Source organism: Solea senegalensis, linkage group LG11 (assembly GCF_019176455.1).
Source record: "Solea senegalensis isolate Sse05_10M linkage group LG11, IFAPA_SoseM_1, whole genome shotgun sequence".
Taxonomy (NCBI): domain Eukaryota; kingdom Metazoa; phylum Chordata; class Actinopteri; order Pleuronectiformes; family Soleidae; genus Solea; species Solea senegalensis.
Window position 1 is genome coordinate 3134461 of NC_058031.1, and position 21965 is coordinate 3156425.

At 41.9% G+C, this 21965-nt stretch overlaps 3 protein-coding genes across 5 annotated transcripts in view; 1 reads left to right on the forward strand and 2 right to left on the reverse strand.

The window, feature by feature from the left end:
- Positions 1-9028, reverse strand: part of LOC122777148 (protein bicaudal D homolog 2-like) — a 43924-nt gene extending 34896 nt beyond the window's left edge. Inside the window, exon 1 of the mRNA XM_044038167.1 lies at positions 8485-9028. Coding sequence (XP_043894102.1) covers positions 8485-8724 — 240 coding nt within the window. The 5' untranslated portion in view covers positions 8725-9028. The remainder of the gene's footprint in view (positions 1-8484) is intronic.
- Positions 9029-11462: 2434 nt separating this feature from the next.
- ptpdc1b (protein tyrosine phosphatase domain containing 1b) lies at positions 11463-17654 on the forward strand. Its single transcript, XM_044038891.1, has 10 exons — positions 11463-11586; positions 11958-12043; positions 12566-12731; positions 13073-13153; positions 13251-13369; positions 13715-13852; positions 13937-14913; positions 15551-15733; positions 15826-15936; positions 16034-17654. The coding sequence occupies exons 2-10, from the start codon at positions 11998-12000 to the stop codon at positions 16181-16183; spliced, it is 1971 nt and encodes a 656-aa protein (XP_043894826.1). The 5' UTR covers positions 11463-11586; positions 11958-11997; the 3' UTR covers positions 16184-17654.
- fbxw12 (F-box and WD repeat domain containing 12) lies at positions 16264-21446 on the reverse strand. 3 transcript variants are annotated; one of them, XM_044038892.1, is made up of 10 exons: positions 21246-21446; positions 21056-21093; positions 19980-20146; positions 19773-19897; positions 18943-19149; positions 18449-18613; positions 17966-18176; positions 17229-17410; positions 16763-16893; positions 16264-16680 (listed from the first exon to the last, which is right to left on the reverse strand). In XM_044038892.1, exons 1-10 carry the CDS (start codon positions 21333-21335, stop codon positions 16581-16583), a joined length of 1416 nt encoding a protein of 471 aa, XP_043894827.1. In that variant the 5' UTR covers positions 21336-21446; the 3' UTR covers positions 16264-16580. The 3 variants fall into 3 exon arrangements, with proteins under 3 accessions (XP_043894827.1, XP_043894829.1, XP_043894828.1); XM_044038894.1 differs by lacking the exons at positions 21056-21093; positions 21246-21446 and adding exons at positions 20267-20373; positions 20471-21032; XM_044038893.1 differs by lacking the exons at positions 21056-21093; positions 21246-21446 and adding an exon at positions 20267-20413.
- Positions 21447-21965: the final 519 nt, after the last annotated feature.

The window sequence follows — 21965 nt, forward strand, 5'->3', positions numbered from 1 at the left end:
CATGCTCCCTCTGAGCCCTAACTCTAATGTTGTTATTGCTGTACAGCCAGTCCCCCCCCCACCCCCCGCCTGGCTATACAACTCTTGTGTTCTTATATCTCCCCTCCCATGTAGCCCTTTTTCTATTCCCATTTCCTCCCTCTGTGTCCCCGTTATACCTCTGCTGGGGGGTTTCAAAGCATTGCCTCCATGAGACCCGCGACCACTGTGACAGGGAGCCTCAGGCCCACTAGCCTATTTACTATGGGAGGTTGGGGAATAAAGAGGAGGAGGAGGAGGATGGTGGTGACAGGGAGTGGGTATCAAGTGAGGAGAGATTGCACTGTGGTGTAGAAGTTAATGAAAAAAAAATACTCAGTGTGAGGGGACACCCCTTTCAAACTGCTAATGTTTGAATAGTTGGCCTATCAAAACGAGAACATGCTTTTCATACCTGCCCTCTGGTTTAATTCGTTTAGGCGAGATTATAGGAGGTACTCTCCAGGCAGCGAGCTGATAATTGAGATGAGCAGACTGTGTAGAATTTCAGAGGAACCAGAGAAGGGTGCGCCAGTTTGTGCCTGTGTAAACACGAGGGGTCTGCATCTCATCTCTTCATCTGCTGCATCGAATCACAAAATGCTATGGAACAAACCTCATCCAAATGGCAGGATGTGTGTGTGTGAGTCTCAAAAGGGTGGAGTCAGGGGCGCCCACCATCTGTGCACGTAAAGCCACCACAAGTTCATTCCTGCTTGTCATGTATGCTAATTTATTCCCCCATCTCTTATCTTTTGTTTCTCAGGGGATATTTTCATGAATTTAAAGTGCTCAAAAACACCCCAGTATTCAAACACCAATATAGAACCTCGGAAAAGAATATATCTTGAATATTTTGCTGATTTAGTAAGGTCATAAAAAGGACATCAGCATTTGTGTCAAGACAGAATGCAGCTGTAGATCGCTGGCAGGAAATTCCAAAATTGGTTTGCAAGGCTTTTTTTAAGCGTAAATGTCAGGCATATTTAAAAAGAACAAAAGATACTGTTGGGTAGATTTGGAGGCATATTCTAAAGATTGGCACAGCAGGAAAAGCGAGATATACATTAAAAAAAAAACCATATTCATTGTTAAGACTTCCTCCTTGTTGTCAGCGGTGAAACACAGGTGATTGAGGCCCCGATGACCCTCATGTGGTCACTTCCTCTGATTCACCCTCAAAAAAAAAAATATCCGGACTGATGCAGAGACATAACTCATAGACGGCCTCAGCCAGACTCCTTACAAGTAAACAGGATGCAGAGCAGTGGGAGCGAGGGAGGCCAGTTCTGATTTCAATAGATGCAAGAAGAATGATTTAAAGGAGCAGGAAGCTTTGACTCTGTGGGAGACATTATGGTTACAAACCATATCATCGAGATTTATAAAACAGAATGCCAAAAAAAAAGAAGCAATGGAGGCATTCAACAGGGTGTCATTCTACTCTAATCATGCTGTAACAGAGAAGATAATATGTCAGCAATCTGACCCAGCCCTTTACTTTCCCAGAGTTAATCTACAGACTCTATCAAAAGAACGACGCAGGCAGGGTTCAAGAAAAACAGCCACAAACTTATACTCTGCCCACAGTTTTAGATGATTCACTGTGGTTTATGTAAGACAATAGAAGACTCTAAATACAAACCAGCACACTGGTCAAAAAACCCACAAACACCCACAAACATCTGGCTTCTGTCTACCATCGGAATGGATAAAATCAGCAGTGAAACGGCTAAAATCAAACAACTCTGCAGTAAACACATGAAGCCTTCACATGACATTAGAAAAAAATGAATTGTTGTATTAGTCAGAGTAAGACTGTAAAATCTACCACACCCAGATCATTTGATTTGGGAGTTGAACTACTACAGAGTGTATACCAGGGGTGTCAAACTCATTTTTGTTCAGGGGAAAACATACAGCACAATTTGATCTCAAGTGGGCCGGACCTGTAAAAATAGTAAAATAATAGCATAATAACCTATGAACAACAAGAACTCCTTTTTTTTCTTTTTTGTATTACATTTAATGAAGGATATTTTTACCAAACATGAAGTTTCTTGAGAAATATAAGAGCAATTTCAACAATATCGTGCCTAAATGTACTATTTACACAGCACACTGGCTCTATAAAGGCACAAACATTTAGTCACAGGTATCTGGAAGAGATTTAGATTGTAATCGTAGTGTGAAATTTTAACAAATTCATCCTGGGGGGTCAGATTGGACCCTCTGGCGGGCCGGTTCTGGCCCCCGGGCCGTATGTCTGACACCCCTGGTGTATACCTTCAGTCAGACCAGAGGTGGATTCAAGCTGGCAAGGACACTCTGTATATGCGCCATTGTTCCCACAACCCGGCTAATGCCCCGAAGTTCAGGCTGTTACATATCTGGACTGATGAGGAAACGATTTTATGCTCCATCAGCTCAAATAATTTAATATTTTCAAGTTAACAGATGGGTTCCTACAGTGTGGGATAGAGATGTTTTACAGCTTTCGCTAAAACAAAAGGCAAGAAACTCAATTTCTTAACTCAATTAGGTTGCAAGTGTCTACCTGGATCTGATCAGGTTTATCTGAGCTGAACTGCACTGTTGACAGGCCTACAGGAAACCACTGCATGTGTTTGAACAGGCAAATGGGAGTATCTAAGTCAAACAAGATGTAACGTGGCATCTTGAGTTACAAAAAGTGGATCCAGAAAGATAGGATTACAGTGAAAACAACATTACCTAACACATAAAGTAAGGCGTTTTATTTATTTATTCTTGGGCGAGGGTAAATAAAGACTCTGTCCAAAAAGTCTTAAGTAATACGACAAAAAGATGGCGTCAAAAACAGCCTGTCTGCCGTGATAAAAGTACAATTAGGCGATAGGAAGCGAGACACAATGCAACTTCACACAACAACTGGACAAATGGAGAACGGATAAGGAGCCATTGTGTTCTCTAACACGCAAACAACCCACGTGAGTGTTACACAAGCTCCTGATTTATAATAATTCATAATCACTTTTGCACCGTCGCAGCCTGGAAATCAGAGATGGGTCTATAGAGGTCTGAGTTATGTTGTATGTTGTATTGTCAGAGGCACCCAGTCATTACTATGAGCTCATCCCCTACACTTAGCCTGGACCCCTGCCTGATCCAGCCCAAGTCTACAGTAATTGGATTACAACACAGGAATCATGACCCTGCTGGTCTGCCGTACACTTACCTACATGCACGTTTGACTTCTGTCGATCTTTTTCATGACGCCTTTCAATAGCCAACTATTTTGTTAATTGATGAATGCTTTTATATATTTAAAAAAAACCAAGAATGTCTTTAATTGTGAGTATCCCCTGGTGTCTTTGCTTCTGTATTGTGTACATTTGACATTTGAGGACTGACAAGTAATCAATTAATGGAGAAAATAATTGACACATTAATCAACACCGAAAGTAATCATCACTTGCAGCTCTACGGAGGATCAAGTCATAAAATAAATTCATCTATAAGTGAATGAGGATTACCTAATAACTAAATAACTATGTGACTAAATCATAACAAGACACGTATTTACTGTAGCCAGAGGGAAGTGTCTTAAAGTGTAATGACGCACACAAAATTAGATAAGGGAAAATAAGGGAAAGTACAGGCACGATATTGTGTTCTTCTTCTTACAGGCCTGAGGGGGGAAACTTGTTACTGTTTGAAGGAACCAAAACCATGTAAACAGCCAATAAACTCCTTCCACACCATCCCACAAAAGCATGATTCTGTCCATTTAAACCCTACACCAACACTCCTCTATTTAATACACTTAAAATAAAACCCATTAATGACCTCAATTTGACCTTTTTTAAACTGGTGCTGATTGTATTTTGTTTATTAGACCTAAGGACAAAAGCTCCTAAAATCATAAGAGATTAGCAGCAGGCCATTATACCAAAAACATGGCAGAATGATTCTTTCATTACTTTGTGATACCAGATGGACGTCCTCATGTGACACACGACGGGACGAGGGCAACATAAGTCTACGTGAGTGGATCTGGAGGATGGAGCAGCCTGTCTGGACACTTTGAAAAACAGTGGAGAATGTTTGTGTGTGGCAATAATTTACACATTCATATGGAGATTCATATAGAACATGGCCAGGCCTGGCAACAATCACAACAGACCGCTACAGGCTTGGCAGCAACTTTTGCAGGCTACTGGACCAAGGCAAGGGAGAAGAGGGCAGTTTCCCAAGAGCACCTGACCAGCATTATCCCCAAATGCATGCACCTGTCCTGAGGCTGTGGAGGCTGGCGAGCGTAGCAGGGCCTGGCAGACACCCAGACCTCTGTAAGCCCTGTGCGTAGCGGCTGGGATTCATCCTCTTAGCCCCAGAGGGTAGAGGATTTGGGACTTTATTTAGTGCCATTTAGAAAAGATTACCCCTGAATTGCAGTCTTCATATCCAGCAAAAAAAACAATATGGATAAAAACCACTGATTAGAAGAAGACAAAGGCGCTTTATACCAGGGCTGGACAACTGATCATGTTTATATTGAAATTGCAAAAAAACAGACAAAACGATAAGGTTCATTAAATGAGCTTTTAAAGACTAGATTTTTTTCATTGGCTTCAATGGTTGGAGTAAATGAAACAAGTGAGAAAAAAAGAAAGCTTTAGTAGAGAGCAGCTGTTCATGAAATGTGGCAGTCCAATAATATTTGACCCAACTTTATTTACGACTCCTCATACAAGTGGCCAGATGGGTTTTGTGTCCTCCTTGTATTTTCTACTGACGTCCAATCAGCGTCCAAACCATTTAACACCACAGAAAGGGCTTAGAATCACAACAGATATCTTTGTTTAAGGACACTGGCAAATATCCTTTAGTGATCTGCCAGTTCAAAAGGGACAAAAGTGACCAATCCTTTCAAATGTACCCACAATGGGGACACCGCTCTCTGACTCTCCTTTGTCATACATGTGTTCTGATGGCGTTTAACTCTGTCCGTCGATGACACCCAAGACCTGTTAACCCCGGTGGACTCATGCACGTTGGGCACAGAGAACCCAGGTTTTACTGAGATTAGCAATATTTAGGGTTCTAGGGTTATTCCACAACTGCGCAGCTGCTGAGAGGAAAGTTGGAGAGGGGAGGACCAGGGTCCGTGGGTGACTGAATGACTTCAGTGTGGTGTCTGGCACTTGTCGCAGTGCAACAAGGACCCATGGAGTTCTAGGCCTTTGTTCAAGTGCCCGTAAGAGGTGCTCTGCGTTTAAACAGTGGGAATAGTGTAGAAGAAAGTTCGATTTGAGCTTAACATCAAACCCAGCACTGATACCAAATCCTCTCCAGTTCTCTGCACACACACACACACACACACACAGACTATAAATGCAGGAGCAGGCACTCTGCTCAGAATTACAATTACAGCTGGAGGTGTGGCACATGGTGTCACGTCCATGAGTGGCTTAACTTAAGAATATCAACAGCTGCTCACGCTCTTCCACTGCTGTAGTGTGGTATAGCGTCATAAGCTACTTCGCCTTGTGACTGTATTCTTCAGTCTGCATGATAACTGGGTAAAAGTCCACCTTCATTAGCAGCCACTAATGCAAGTGAGCCTTTATCAGAGCACTGTTTGAACTTTATCATGTAGATGTAAACACACAATATATAAACTGTGTGTGCACAACAAAAATATCATGAGGTCATAATGAGTCTTCTCAGTGTTGTCATCAATGTTGAGGCCACTCACTCAACTTCAGATTGCAGATTGAACGATAATTGAATTATAATGAGTGCAGATCGAAGCCAGAGCTGTGAAAAGCGGCGTTTGTCTATTGCAGAGTTGTTTGCCAAGCGAGTGAATGCTGTTAATCCATCGCCATTGCAGACAAAAGCAAGATATTAGTGGGTGTTGACCATTTTTGGCCAGTAGGAAGTCCTTTGTCGGGTTAGTACACTTCAGAAAACGGTGGCTGTCATTACATTCAGTAAACTGAGTACTTTACCACAGAAAGTGGGAGAAGGTGTAGAAGAATGGGGGCTATAATCACATTCATAGCAGTAACCCTAGTGTGCAATGTCATGAGATCAGGTAGATACCCAATGAATCCTATAAATGCTGTTTCCTTTTAGTATACATGCTTTTATAGCTGCTGAGGGAGCAGTACTTGTGCCCAGAGCAGTGAGGTTACTAAGCAACAACACCGCACAGAATTCCTCCATCTTCCAGCCTCGACAGTAGCACATATGTACGTGGGTGGGGGTGCGTTTGAGTGTGAATATTATTGTCCAGCCCGAGGGGAGGAAAGAAAGTGGGCACTGGAGAAATGTTTGTCCACTGCCATGATCATTTCTGATAGACTTCCTCTGCTCGAACTGAGAAAATAATAGTGATATTTGAGCATTTGAAAGTCATTTTGAATCCACGTAAATCTTCGTTATTTTCTTTTATGTTGTGTTTGTACAGGAGAGATTTACAGAGAAGCTCCCTTCTTTGTTGTAAATCTCTCCAAGACCAATTTATTCGACTCGGTGGAAGAAGAGACGTCCAAACATTGCTGCGAGTAGAGTAAACAGTAGCCATGGACTTAGGACAAGATGGCATTTGTACCTGACTAAACAACGGCTGTGGACACACGGGTCACTTAAAGCAAGGATGTGACGCTGTTTATTTATGACATTTGTCATGTCACAGTATCTTAAATGAGCAGCTTTATATTCAACCACTGCAGCAACAGTGGCTTATCTACTGTTTGTTCCCCCACTGCATACCGTTCTCCTATAAATAGTAAAGAGCAAGTGGAGAGGAGTGTGAGGAGGATGTGTTTGTCCTGTGATAGCATCACTTCTGTCCTTCATACAGAAGGAGACATGGGGGTGGGTGGAAAGATAAAGGGCCCATAGCTGTGGTCTTTCAAACGTTAACATCTGATCAGAGATCTACAACCAGCTAAACCCAAGCCCAAGGCTAAAGAAAGAACCCCTACCAGAGCTTTCAGCACACAATTTAATTTATTGCTCTTGTTTGAGCTCCATTATGACACAGAAATAAAGGTCTGACGCAATTCAAGACTCCTAAACAAGGATATTTTGAAAAACCACCACAAAAATGTCCCCACTTCTTCGTATTCACCTTTTGTTTGCTGCCATGGTTACTCTTTAAACCCATTTCCAGTCTGTTTCCTTCTATTCAAAGTTCTTCACCGTCACTCCTCTGTGGCTGAGCTCGGGCCAGTTTGCCAAAGACATGCATGGGAATCAGAGCAGGAACTGCTGAGAGCTCCTTCTTTACTGCAACAGCAACCACTGAAGAGAGAGTGAGCCACAGACAGCTGTTAAACTCTGTGTATGTCTCTCTCTCCTAAAAAGCACAAAAACCCAAGGGAGCGATGAACAAATTCCTGGCATGGCAAGAAGGGGCTTTACACAGAGTCAGCTTTGTAAACTATCAGTTGAGGAGCCCATATGTTAAACGATGATGTCAACAAAACCAGCGTCAGAGTGTGGGCAGTGAAAGACTCTGTAGACACACTCCTCCAGCTAAATCACAAGACTCTGACAAAACTGTGCTGTGCTAGTGAAGAAAATCTGCATGCAGCGCGGTACAACAGAGGGGAATAAGTCCAACCGCTGTTTGGAAAAACAGACACGTCCTTTATCTGGCTCACTGGCCCAGCTTGAATCATCACTCTCAACATTCTTTCCATTCCCAAAGGGTCATAACTCGTCTGGTTTCCTCTGCAACTAGTTCATCCCTCTCTCTCTCCTCTGAGCGGGAAGCTTCAAAATTCAAACCTACTCCCCGCCCCCTTTTTACTGAACTGGTATTGCTAGTTCTTACTGTATCTGAGGTGAAAGACACGCACTGATAGAGAAACATGACGCAAGTCACACATATAAAAGAGTCGCTTACGCTCAAAATAATTTTAAAAAAGGGGGTCAAATATACATTAAGTACCGCAACAAAGGTCATGTACTGTATGTACAGGTGACAGATCGTTATTATGGAGTTCCACAAGACTCAGTGCTTGGACCTCTACTATTCACCATATACACTTTACATTTGATTAAAACAGAAATGAGGGTGGATATATAAGACCTACACTAGCTGTAAGTCCTATGGAGGAATGTCTTAACACATAAATAAATAAAAGGTGGCAGTACAGTGGGGGGACACCCAGAGTAAGGAGGGGGTGGGGTGGGTGTGAAGCCCACATCCCCACAGGGAGAGCATCCCCTCCTCATCTTACGGTTTTGACCTTGTAGAATGAGAGGAAGATTACTATAAAGTCCCCTATTTACGACTTTGTAGTAATAATAGCTTGCAAATATAATATATGTGACAAGGAAGACGTATTATTACATATACACATTAAATACGAGGGTAACGGTTGATATAACACATATAGCTATACCTATATCTATATTATACCACCAATAGTTGGCATATACTCTGGTTTATAACACACATCTTACCTGTTTGAGCAGGTCCAGCTCCTGCCTCACGGCCTCATACTCCATCTCCATGTCGTCGTACTGCTGTTTGAGCTGCTGCTTCTCCTCCAGCACCGCCAGCCCGTACTCCGCCGCCTGTATCTTCTCGCTCGTGGTCTCACTCAGCTCTCGGGCGAGACGCTCGATCTCGGCCCGCATCCACTCCGGCCCGGCTTCCAGCAGCAGCATAGCGTCGGGGTATCCCAGCTCCTCCACGGACATGGTCGATACAGTCGTCTGGTAAGGTGACGGGGATGTGGTGGGGACGATGCCGGGGCGTCTTCAAGCGGTGTAACCTTGAAGAAGAAGCGGTTCTGCTCAAATTCGTCGGTACTTAAATTGCATGATTGTTACGCCTGCGTTGCTCGTTGCCGGTCTCGTTTCTTTGGTCATGTATATGACGGTGGTAAATTATTTTCCAACGGGGGAGCTCGTCCTCAACACTCCATGGCTGAGCTCCGGGGTTTTCTTCTCCTCTCCCCCGGCTTCGCGGAGCAATAGAGCCGAGGCAGGAGAACCGAGTGCCAAGAGGATCGGAGACCGGAAGTACAATTGCTGGCTATGACTTTCAAAATAAAGCGCTTGTTTGCGGAAATGTGTGTCAAACCATGTTTAGGCGAACGTACAATGATATATATATTTTAAAGGCACAGTGAGTAACTTTAAGAAGGCTGTATTGTTCATATATATGTATATATATACATATATAATTAGCCTCCCTTAACCTTTATTTATAGCCTTTGTAAAGGAAACTGAGACATATATTAAAAGATCTTTGATTTACATAACCTGTTACAAAGGTGAAAGGTGATAAATATTTTGTCTTATAATAAGTCTTTTATATTTAGTGTAGACAATGGCCTCGCTATTATGAATGCAGCCATCATGGACAAAACGGCCTGATATACATTTTTTTTGGTATGCAAGAGCCACCATATTTCCCTTGATGCATTTGGGGAAGAGAGGTGTGAGCAAACAAGTCTTCTCTTTGTTGAAATCTGCAAGTTCACCATGAGAAATAACAAAAACATGTAGAATGTGTTTAAGGCAATATAACTGTTGATCACTGGTGACACCTTAGAATCCTCTTTAAGGTTATTATTGTTAGATGAGACAAATAGCTGTGAAAGATTGTATAAATGCACCATTGTTATTGGAAATTGTTATAATAGAAATAGAAAATTGTTTATTTTTTATTTACAAGTGGAAGATCAAACCTTAAACTGGGGGATATAAAAGACTATTTATAATAGTGATATTTGCATATTATCATGAGTGCTTTGGATTTCTGTCAGTTATTTTATTTATTTCAGTAACAACCAAAATATAACTTTCACTGCTATTGTTGTTGTAGTGTGTAGTATTATCATTATTATGTACTTGTTATTCATAGCTGTATACTGCACATAATACATAATGGTGTATTTATGGAATTGTAATAATGTGTACATCTTTTTTTTTTTTTCGTCTTCGGTTTCATTTTATTTTGAAGGCAAATTCGACTTTTCCGGTGCGGACACCGGCTTCTCGGCTTGTTTGAAACAGCTGAAGGGGCGGGTTACTGTAATGTTTGAAACGTCCGTACGCAACCAGCTGGGGCATCTACGACAGAGCCGCAGGGCTTCATGGGATATGTAGTACTGTATTAGAAACAGTGGGTCTACATAGTCCAGGTAAAGAACTCATTTCCCACCAGCCTTTGTTCGTGTGCTTATGTGGAGCACGGAAGTCGCTTGCCAAGCCGAACAGATGGGCTCTCTGAAGCAGTTTCCAAGCGTGTATCTGCTGCCACCTGTCGGGAAAATAAAACAAAATAAACCAATATAAAATAGAATATACTAATCTTTTCTGCTTGATGTGTGAACATGTTAAAACTTAACCTTGGTAAGTCATGCTAAATTATGTCATGTGAGTCATTAAAACAGATTTAAGAAGCATTATTGTATTTTTGCTGCAAAGGCATTTTTAAGAACACATTTGAAAACAAATTAAACAGAGATGCACATAATGTTGAATTTACAGAACAGAATAACTAAGTAGCTATAGTTATTATATTTGTACAGTATTATAACAACTATATTTAAACAGTATCATGTTAGGGTATACAAACAAGAATCCACAAACTTACTGCAAACTGAAATCTAAAACCCATATTCATATTGTAATTAAACATAAACCCTTTCTTTATGTTTATGTTGGGGTTTTTTATGCCTAAAAATATGTTACATCACATTGGCGATTATTTACTTTCAAGTCTCTCCAAATGCTGTACATCATAAACTAATCTCTCCTTCGTAAACCGAAAGCTAACCAGCTTTGGCAAAGTGTGAGGTAAGCCAATCAAATTTTATCTACTTTCTATGGCACTGAGGATCTCACTGTTTGCTGCAGTGTTGTAGAATAGTTTTAGTTTAAGTCAGAATTTTAGAAATATAATGAACCCCAAAAACCCAAGAAACTAAAAATCTATGTGCAGTTCACAACAAATACATGATGACTCGTTTTAGATGAAGAGTTAGTCAAAAGTTAACTGACATTGAGTTATGCATTAACAAAGTGAATATACTGAAGGATAATGTAAATAAGTACGTGTTATATGGCTATATTATTGTTTTCATTGAGGAGTGGGTGTTCTGTTTTATACCGGTATTGTAATAAGATTATTCTTCTAATCCTGGAGGAGTCAGAAATAGCACCGTGCTCCCCCCCAATAAGCAACCTGTACGTTGATTTAAATTAAAAATATTGCACACTTTGCAGCCTTTCATTGATTAAGGATAATTTGTTGCCATATTTTTATTCTTCATGCTGGTTAGATTTCCACAAAGGAGTACACACACACACACACACACACACAGGATCCTCCTGTCTGTGCATACTGTACATGTGTCACTCCCTCCCTCCTGCTGGTCAGAGATAAGCTGAGACGAATCACATCAAGTGAGGCCATGGGATTGACTTTCCACAGAGGGAAAGACGACGTCAGAGCTGTGGAGGTTGATGTCAGAAATGCTGGCAACTGCAAATCTGGGCTATGTGAGTCCTGAGATGGTGGTTAACGGCATCATGTCCCACGCAGTACAGGTAAAAGATATCATTTTAGTGTCATTTGTTGTATATTTGTATTATTGTCCTTTTTATAGTATCTCTTATCTGTTTATCTGGTGAGATAAAAAACCTTCAGCTAAGAACGGCAGGTGTCCAATCCCTTGACGTGGATTATGCCTGCTTTGTCTGACTGAATATGATTTAGGATTGTTGCTCCTGGATCAAGATGTGTATTTGTTAGAGGTTCTCTGTAACCTGTCGTGTAAATAATACATGTTGTTACCAAGTTTCAAACTAGAAATACGGCACTTAATGATGATAAAATGGTCATTATCTGCATGAAAGGCATTTTTAAAATAGAAAGCTGATATAATGTGGTGTAACAAGGCAGATTTGATTGTGTCCAGGCTCTGCTATGACTGTGGATGTCAGTGTGAATGACTGTACATGGCGCTCCAAGCAAAGACAACAGGTGGAGCTCTGATGGAATACTGTAAGTGTCATAGGTCAATACAACTAAAGTCTATTTCAGTTCATCAGCTAAATCCACGACTTTTGCAAGATTCTATTTCATCACAAGGCTGCGCTAAAATGTGCTAGAAGAGTATCTATATTTATAGTAATGCCCTGACAAGGATTAGACACCTCTAAGTGAGCGGTCACTAGTGAGGATCTTAATTATTTAGGTGTTACAAAACAACCTAGGATTTCATCTCATGTGTCTCTGCTGAACACACCACTCAGCCTCAGTTTATATTTTAAAATAAATGAAATGCAAACCTTTACCTAAAGCAGAACCACTTCTCATCATCATCTTTAAATACATTGGTTTTGCACATTTGATCTTTACTTGTTTTAAGTCTAACTTGTCTGACTGTGTTTTTGTGTATCTCATTGTTTGTTTGTTTAAGTGTCTAAAACTAATTCATTCATCTTCTCATCTAGCTTTATAGTAGGTTTCATAAATGACACCTTTAAACTGCAGATTCTTCATGTAATATCAATATTATTTCAGTCACTGCCCCCAGAGCCAATTACACAATAGTAGGAGAAGCAATAAGATACGTCATCCCGGCAGAAGTGCAATGCTCGGTCGGCTGCGGAGGTCAAGCCTGCAAGTATGACAGCCCGACTTATTGGAGAGATGACCAGCAGGCTATCAAAGGCCTCTACTCATCCTGGTATACCTGCTTATTCTACTTAAAGGTCCAGAGTGTAAGAATTAGAATGGTGAGACTGCAGATTGGAATCCTTTCGCCCATCCTTCCTTTTCCCAAGTGCGTCAGGGAACTACGGTAGCCTTTGTATACCAAAAAGGACGTCATTTGGGCTGCTGTAAAAACATAATGGCCCCATAATGAGTGCATATACAAGGCTACGAAAGCCGTTATACACTTTGACAATAAAGCTCTTAAATGTTACACACTGGACCTTTAAAAAGCTATGCGAGTACAAAAAAATAAAGCAGTTTCCCCAAAGTATCTCATAAATATCCCACTAACATTCTCTTCCATTATTCTAGGGTTACAGATCATCTTCTCGCCACGTCCAGACCCTCAACAGAGATCATCGAGAAATATCACGTTATCGATCAATTCAGAAGGTACAGACATCTCAATGTCAACAGCTTCCTGGAAAACAAAGGCCACGTTTGAAGCCGGGAATGATTGAATGTGCATGTCTCTTGTGTTTGTGTCAAGGAATGGCATCAAAACACTCATCAACCTACAGTTACCTGGCGAACACGCCCACTGTGGGAACCCTCTGGAGCCGGAGAGCGGCTTCTCATATCGCCCAGAGGTCTTTATGGAAAACAAGAGTATGTGCTCCATGCAGGAAGAACAAAGGCTCGATCTCCTGTTGTCTCATACTGTAATTTGAAGTAACCAGCAGATGTTAGTTTAGTAATTCAGAAATGTAAGTTCAGATTGAAAAGTAAGTAAAAGGATTTTAAGATCAATATGAAACCAGGACACCAGCTGAAGAAAATGGAGAAAACCCTGAGTGGTGGAGGTCACCAGTGGAAAAAAGGGCCTAGTTTTGGAGATCAACTTTTAGTTGGAAGAAGCAGGACTTAACTACACTTGTACCCTGATCATTGAAAGAGCTAAATTTGTTCCTACAGAGTGTGCAGATTTAACTGAAAACATCTCATCCTTTCCAGTTTATTTCTACAATTTTGGCTGGAGTGACTATGGAGTGGCCAATCTCACCACTGTGCTGGACATGGTGAAGGTGTTGGCTTTTGCCCTGCAGGAGGGAAAAACAGCCATCCACTGTCACGCTGGTCTTGGTAGAACAGGTAGATGAAGACTATTCAGAGCGGTCTGAAATTGAACGAACACACAATGACGGGGTTTTATTTTCTGTCTGTCCTTCCCTCCAGGTGTGCTGTTAGCATGTTTCTTGGCCTACGCTACCAGGATGACCGCAAACCAGGCTATCTTATATGTGCGCGCTAAACGTCCCGGCTCAATCCAGACCAGAGGTCAGCTTCGTTGTGTCCGGCAGTTTGTCCAGTTCCTCGCCCCGCTGAGGAGCGTGTTCTCCTGTGCTGAACCCCGGTCTAACCCAGTCACGTTGACCCAGTACCTGAACCGTCAGAGACACGTCCTGCATGGCAACGAGAGGAAGGAGCTGAGGCACCTACCAAAGATTGTCCGGCTGATATGTAGACTGCTGATGGACATCGCAGATAATCGAGAGGTGATTGAGGAGGACATTCTGGAGGCCCCTGATATTTATGACATAGAGATGACTCTGAGCATGATTGAGAAGCTGGGCCCTGGACTATTTGCAAATAGGCCCCGCTTACCAGGTACGCCGACCTTACCCAGACATTTCAATGAGCCGGCCATCTTCTACCACCGCAAAAGTCTGAGCTACAGCGAGTCCGACTTGAGAAGACTGGGCTCAGAACTCAATCTCCTCACACAACCTCTCCAATCCCTGTCCCAGAGTAACGTTGACATGTCTGTTGTCCAGTGTCAAGGTTGGGGCAGTAACACATCTGACACCTTGACAGGCTCACTGTGGCATCTCAAGAATGTAGAGAAGCAAAAAGATGGATCCATTCTATTGAAGAAAGGGAAGTCAAGCCCCAAAATCCAGCGCAGTGAGTCCATGGGAAACAATAACCCTGTCAAAAAAGGGTGCATGCTGTCCAGGTGGAAGGCTGAGCAGAGGGAGGAGCTGGTGATGAATGGGTTGAAGTCAGGCGGCACGGAGTCGGAGGTGCCGTTCATCACCTTGCAGTCAGAGTTGTCCCTGGACGCCAGGAGGGTGCTCGTGGCTCAGGCCCTGGCAGTGGACCTTTTTCAGGACGGGGAGGAAGAGCACAAGTGCAAAGTCTTCGCCTGGCAGGTCATTTTCCCATAACAGTGGCGTTGTGGTGTTTGTAGAAATGAAAAAAAGCATCCTAGTGAATGCTTCAATCTGTCCATGAACACATACACACAAACCAGAAGAATACAACTTATGCCAAATTTCATGTTGTTTAGTCTTTGTTTGGTTACCTTGTTTCTCAATCCTGGTCCTGGTCCATGTGGTAGATGTCTCCCTGACACAGCTGAGTCAAATAAATGAGTCGTTATCAGGCTTTTGTAGATTGATGACGAGTTGAACATTTGAATCAGGTGTGTTGGAGCAGGGAAATATCTCAGAAACGCAGGTCAGTGAGTCTTAAGCAGGTCCTCTTCCACTGAGTCCACCATGTTTGTACAGTAACCCAGAATGGACAAATGTTATACTGGCACTAGGGAGGAGTATGTGTGCTTTTATTCGCATGTACATTCTGTTGTATGAATCAGAACAGACAACTTACTACACTCAGAAACAATCATTTTTGTCACCTATTAAGGATTTTCTCATTTATATTTTACCACACCCCATCACCCCACACATTTTCCTTTTTAATTAGTTCAGTTGTTTTTGTGTGAGCCAGAAAAACCACACCAAACCCCATACAGGGAGACTAAAATGACTGAGTGATCGTGTGCAGGCGGAGCTGAACCAAGGCGGTGCGTGGGAGAGGCTGTGTATGGAGCGGGATCCCTTCATCCTGACTGGACTCATGTGGGCATGGTTGGAGCAGTTAAAAGAACCCGTGGTCTCCATTCAGGATGCCAAGACCCTGAACCCCGACAACACCGATGCTCAAACTGTCCTCAACACACTTGACCAGGTCTGAGGTTTTTCCCTGCGCTGATTCACATTTGAAACTAAGCAACATTTCGTTGTTTTACTCGCTTTATTCTTCTCGTCACCTCTTCTCAGGCTCCTAAAGAAACATTATCATGCATACTGGACTGTCTGGCTCATATGCTGATGATACCAGAGGAGGTTGAACACGCATTCCTGAATCGTATCATTAAGGCTTTCACCTGGGTGAGAAAATCACTATTATTTGCACTTCATTTTCAAGACCTCATTTACTCTCTTTAGTACTTATTCCGCTTCAATTCCCTTTTTGCCCTTTGAGCAGATGGATTCCAACTCGGACGAGGGGAGAAGCGTGTACGAGACCATGACGAGAGTCCTTCGGTGTGTCCTCGAGGACATGAGACGCAAGGCCAGCAGCACAGAGGCGGCACCTTGGTCTCCCTTCTCTTCACATTGCCTGCCATTCATGTAAACGTGGTGGAAGAGAAGAGAATGCTCGTGTGCCTTGACAATATCGTGTCAAATTTAATAAGCAAGTTTGTCAACGTGGGCTAAATATGAGCACTTGTGTAGTTTATTGCGGTTAATATATGACTATAACTTGCCATAGTGTTGTAGAGGCAACATATTGAAGAACATTGGGTTTTTTTTGCAATACAACATGCCTTAAACCTGCTCAAATTCACTATTGATATACATAAGGTCCATAAAATAATAGTCATTTTCTCATTAATCATAATGTAACACACAGTGTATAAATGCCATACTGATTCTCTCTTTTTTTGTACACTGACCTACAAATACAATCGTATTATACACAGAAAATATAACCAAATGTTAATCTGTGCGGAGGCACTTTTGTTCGATGCTCAGGATGTGAAAAAATAAGCCTTTAAGACGTCTTTCCCATTTGTTCCTTCTACTGAGGCCACAATGCTGGTGTAGTCGCAGGCAACGTGAGTGAAGCCTCTGGAAAACACAAGGAAACAACATGAACGTTTCAAATTAAGACAGGTAAATACACCAGAGAGACGGAATTAGAACGCAGTACCTGGACATTGTGTGAGACCCTCCCAACAAGTGGTATCTGCTCTCCAGAGTCAGCCCAGCGTCCCGGTCATTTTTCCACGTCAGTACGTGTAAGGAGAGATCCTGAGACGCCGTCACCACACGGAAGCTGTCCTGTCAGCGTGAAGAAACACAGAAATGTACAAAAATTGAGTAGTCTGGTTAGAAAAGTGAAGAAAATAGCCGTAAGCCAACTGTGCTGGTGTCAAAAATAACTGTTTGAATGGTAAAATAAGTCAGTCAGCATGATACGGAGTGAGTTAATGGCCTCAAGGACTAGATTCAGGTCTACTTTAATAGAACATTGGATTATTTTCTCCCCTTTAGGTGAAAATAAACAGTAAATGTCATGTATATGTGTAATTGACAGCTCATTTCCAGGTCATTCACATTACACTCGACTCACAATACGAGTACAATAACGACGCTGAATTCCTTCGAGACCCTACCAAACATATAGAGGCGATGGACATGGTGTGCTCTTTAAAGTTAGCGAGGAGAGCTCCTTTCAGCGAGTACACCCACAGCTCCCGCTCACACGACAGCACCAAGCAGTTGCTGTCCTTGGCCTCCAGAAGGACGCGCGACGACCAGGTGTTCAAGGACAAGGGAAAGGACTCCACCTGCTGGACTAAGACGAGAACAGATTCAAAGTTGAAACGGCAGCACAAGGTGGATCCATCTTTAAACTCCTCACACTGTGTCCTGGGATTTATGGCATTTAATTCAGTTTCTTATGCGTCTTGTTCAGCATGTTTCTTTCCTGGTCACTGTATAAAATCACTGAGGTAGAGGAAGAGGTGTTCAAATTGATATTTAATGTAGTTCATTGTATTTAACTGCTGGAAAAACATGTATAAAGAATTTCAAAACTACAGTTTACTACTGTTTTTTTCCAACTTTCATGACAAAAATGATCATTATTGACTGATATTTGTAAAACAGGGTTGTTAAAATGTAGTTCTGGACTAGATTAGGTCTATTCTATTCTATGTGATCAATATCACACAACATCAATAAAGTCTAATCTATTCTAATCTAATCTGATCCAGACAGAGAAAGAGTCCAGAACAGTATCTTAAAATCTTAAATTATGCTGTTCCTCCATCATTTATCGACCTCTACTTCAGATCGCCGGTAAAGCACATAAACTCATAAATCTACACATAATTATCTCCGCGCTCACCCTGGATCTCCGACTTGTACTTGCTCTTTTTAATGCTGACGTCAAAGACAGTGAGGGCTTTGTTGTCTGAGGGCACGGTTTGGTGCACGACGGCCAGTCTGGCGGGCTGGGTGGGGACGAAGACAGCAGCCGAGCACCCGGCGACTGGCACCGCCCGGCACAGAGGATCTTCATCCTCAGACGGCGTCGTCAAACTCTCTGTGTAGATCACCTAGCAACGGAAATCCACCAAAAATGCAACGTTTCTCCTCTCATACAGTATATGTTAGAAGAGAACAGGTGGAGAGAAAGAGAGACAGTTTCTCTCCAGGCAAGTCAGAAAAGATTATTATTATTATTAGCTTTTAAATCACATTTTAATGTGTGAATGCACACCTTATTTTCCCTCTGTGTCACGTGGACAGAGGTAACAACAGTGGTAAAAGAAACGGGCAGGGTGGGAAAAACAAATATAGTCACGCAGTCAAAGACAACAAGACATACCTTTGGACTTAAATCATCATTGTCCTTGGTTCCAGCGACGATCCATTTCTTGTTGGGCGAAACCTTGAGTATGTTGACTCTGAAGGTGTCACACACCTTCACGCTGGACTTTTTAGACAGAGTGGAATCAGCGAGGGTACACACAGATCCGCCACCTGTTCCAACCTGGAGGAAAATGAAAAGTATGTGTCGATCACAATAATAAAAAGACATTTATTTATATTACTTCAAGGTTTATAACTAGGCATGAGCTGATACGATCCAAAAATATTGGATTAAATCTCTTAAAAAAGAAGAATATTAAATAATCTGTTAACTCTCAGTTAGGGTAAAAAAACATAGTTTTAAACTATGTTATTACCAGATTAGATGTTAAGCTTCATAAAGGGACTGTGAAATCAATAGATACTCCAGGTGGTGATATTGTGGCGCTGGCAAAGAGGTAATCCAACCATCCATATCTGACAACACAGGAGACTCGGAGGTTTACGTACAGTGAGAAACCAGTCGTCGTTGACGTCGTACTGAAGTAAAGTGCAGTGTGGAGACCCGGCAGGAAACGAGGCCACCTCCTGGCCGGTGCTGCCCCGCCAGGTCTTAATGAGACCTGTGGAGTCTGCTGTGACCACCACGTCACGCTGTTCATCAGTGATGATGTTGCTCAGTGGATCCTGGACAGGAGTGCACCACAGGAGCTCACCCTATAGAGAGAGAGGGGGGGAAAAACATTTAGAAGACAGCTGATGATATTTAAAAAATGTTTTTATCTGAGTAATAACAATATTAAACAACTTAGTTAAACTAGTGGAGGGAGGTTGTTTCAGTACCATACTGAGGAGGATTATAACTAATTACATTTACTTGTGTTACTGCAACTGAGTAGTGTTTGAGTACATTTTTAAACATCTGTAATTGGTCCAGTGTGTTAGAATATGCGTTATCTATCCAACAGTGGACTCCTCACTGCTCAGAGAACTACGGTGGCCTTCACACGTCAGAAAGGACGCCATCAAAGACTTTATGAGGGGATTAAGGATCTTTTATATTATGACCTGTGTAGATCTTCTGCACTTTACTTTATCATGGCTCTCTCTTTTTTTACGCTAAATAAATAAAGAATTAAACACTCTTTCACAAGTCTCCCACTCTCTCTGCCATTTCTCCACTTACAAAGAGTTGAAGAAGTTCCAAACGACAATTAACTGGTTCCCTTAACGTCTGACATTAACTAAGTTAGTCATCCACATTTTTACTGCTGTGTTGCATTGCTGGAAATACTTTTCAAAGGGAGCATATATGGCGCTGCTGGGGGAGTTGCACTGACATTCTGGATGCTCCACGCTCGGACTGTACCATCAGAAGAGGCACTGCAGACTGTGGCGCTGCTGTTCCGGAGGTCCGGATTCTGGGCTAAATTCCCCTGCAGGTACACGAGCCCCACCACACTGCCTGGTGGACGGACAGCACACAGACACACATGGGATGAGACGCGTAGTGGAGTCACGGGAATAAGGAGAAAGGGAGTAGTTACCCGTGTGTCCTCTGAGGCTTTTGCAGGTGTAACCTCCTGTTCGTCCTTTCCCCATCTTTGTCTCGAGGTGGCATCGTCGCAGGAAGTACATCTTCCACGAATTATTCATATGCTCAGTCCCCAAAACATGGAGATTACAGAAAGTCCAGCGCTGCAGACACAACCTCCTGAGGGAGAAAATAGTGCTCTTATTAATATTTAAGAATGATCATCATTGTCATCTATTATGTATTTATCCTGAGACACATGATTACACCATAAAAAGAAGGTGTACAAAACACACTCACTGGCCACTTTATTAGGTACACCTGCTCAACTGCAGTTTCTCACAAATATTTAATCAGACGTTGCAGCAAGACCATGCACTTTGATATGTAGACATGGACAAGACGACCTGCTGAAGTTCAAACTAAGCATCAGAATGAGGAAGAAAGTTGCAATTAAATCAGCTTTATCAGTTTTAGTATTTCAGAAATTGCTGGTCTACATACATACACATATGTCCATCCATATCCAGATTTACAGAAAACATTCTGGAAAAGAGAAAATACCCAGTGAACAGCAACAGTTCTTTTTGGAGCAAGTGCCTCGTTATTTTCATGACCCGACCCAGTCAGCGTGTCAATGTGGGCCCCATAAGGGTTATTTTCAGGCTGATAATATGAGTCCCCAAGCAGGTTTGACCGTGGTTTCCATGGTGGCCCCTCCTGTGGGGCTAAAACCATATAAATTACCCACTTAGTACCCACTTCCCAAGTAGTCTGGAAAGGGTACGGAGTGGCCCACAATAACATGCTGGCTGAGGAGTGGTTGTAAAAGATAGAAAAATCACAATTGTTCTAACTTCAGTATGAAGAAAAGGATCTTTGAACCTGAAGACCTCACTGTGTACCTAATAAAATGACCAGTGAGTAAAGATTACTACAAGCCACTTCTACACGAGACTCTCTTTCCATATGACAAAACAGTATTTTAGTTTACATACAATTTTGTGAGGTAACACATGATTCATAATAAACACATAACTTGCAGTAAATCATATTATTTACAGGCATAAAGTCAGATAAACTGCTCACCTCCATAACCAGGGAGTGTTTGCAGCGTCATACCAGTCCTGAAAAGACATTTACAAACAAACCGTGATCACACACACGTTTGCTGTGATTTCATTAGTAAATATTAATAATAATAATAACAACAACAACAACAACAACAACAACAAAAAGGCTATGGCTCTTTTACTTCCGCCAGTGGGATCCTCCTCACCTTACACACAGTTGAAGCAGAGATTAAATCCCCTTCAGGCAGGAATGTAAACACGTGAATGAGACAGTCGCTGATCAAAGTTGGCTCCATGATGACGTGAATCACATCACACGTCCTCTTCTCTGAGAACTTTAATGTTCTGAAAGGACAAAACACGGTGAGGAAACAGTGGAGTTCAGTTTGACTGAGCTACGGAAACTGCACAGGGTCAAAAAGGGCGTGTTAAATATGCAACGCCCCGTTTACACCACCAGGGGTCAGTAAGTTGCAGTTGATTTGAGTGTGTGTTTGTTTGTACTTGTATTTATATCTTTATGAGGCCATTTGACCTTATGTGGAGATTTAATCTGAGCCCCACAACTTCACAGGACTTTTTCAAGATTAAGACCTGGTTTTAGGTTTAGGTTAGGTTAAGGGTTCGGGTTATGCACTTAGTTGTGATGGTTAAGGGTTAGGGTAAGGGGCTAGAGTAAGCAATATGTCTGTGATGTGTGTCCTTTCTAAGATATGAAAACTAGTCTCCTTATATACATATATATATAAATATATATATAAATATATATATATATATATATGCAAATATATACATATATGTATATATATATAAGGAGACTAGTTTCCTTTTGATGTCAAAAAATATTAATACACTATATATACATATATGTGTATATATGTATATATATAGTGTATAAATATTTTATGACATCAAAAGAAACACCA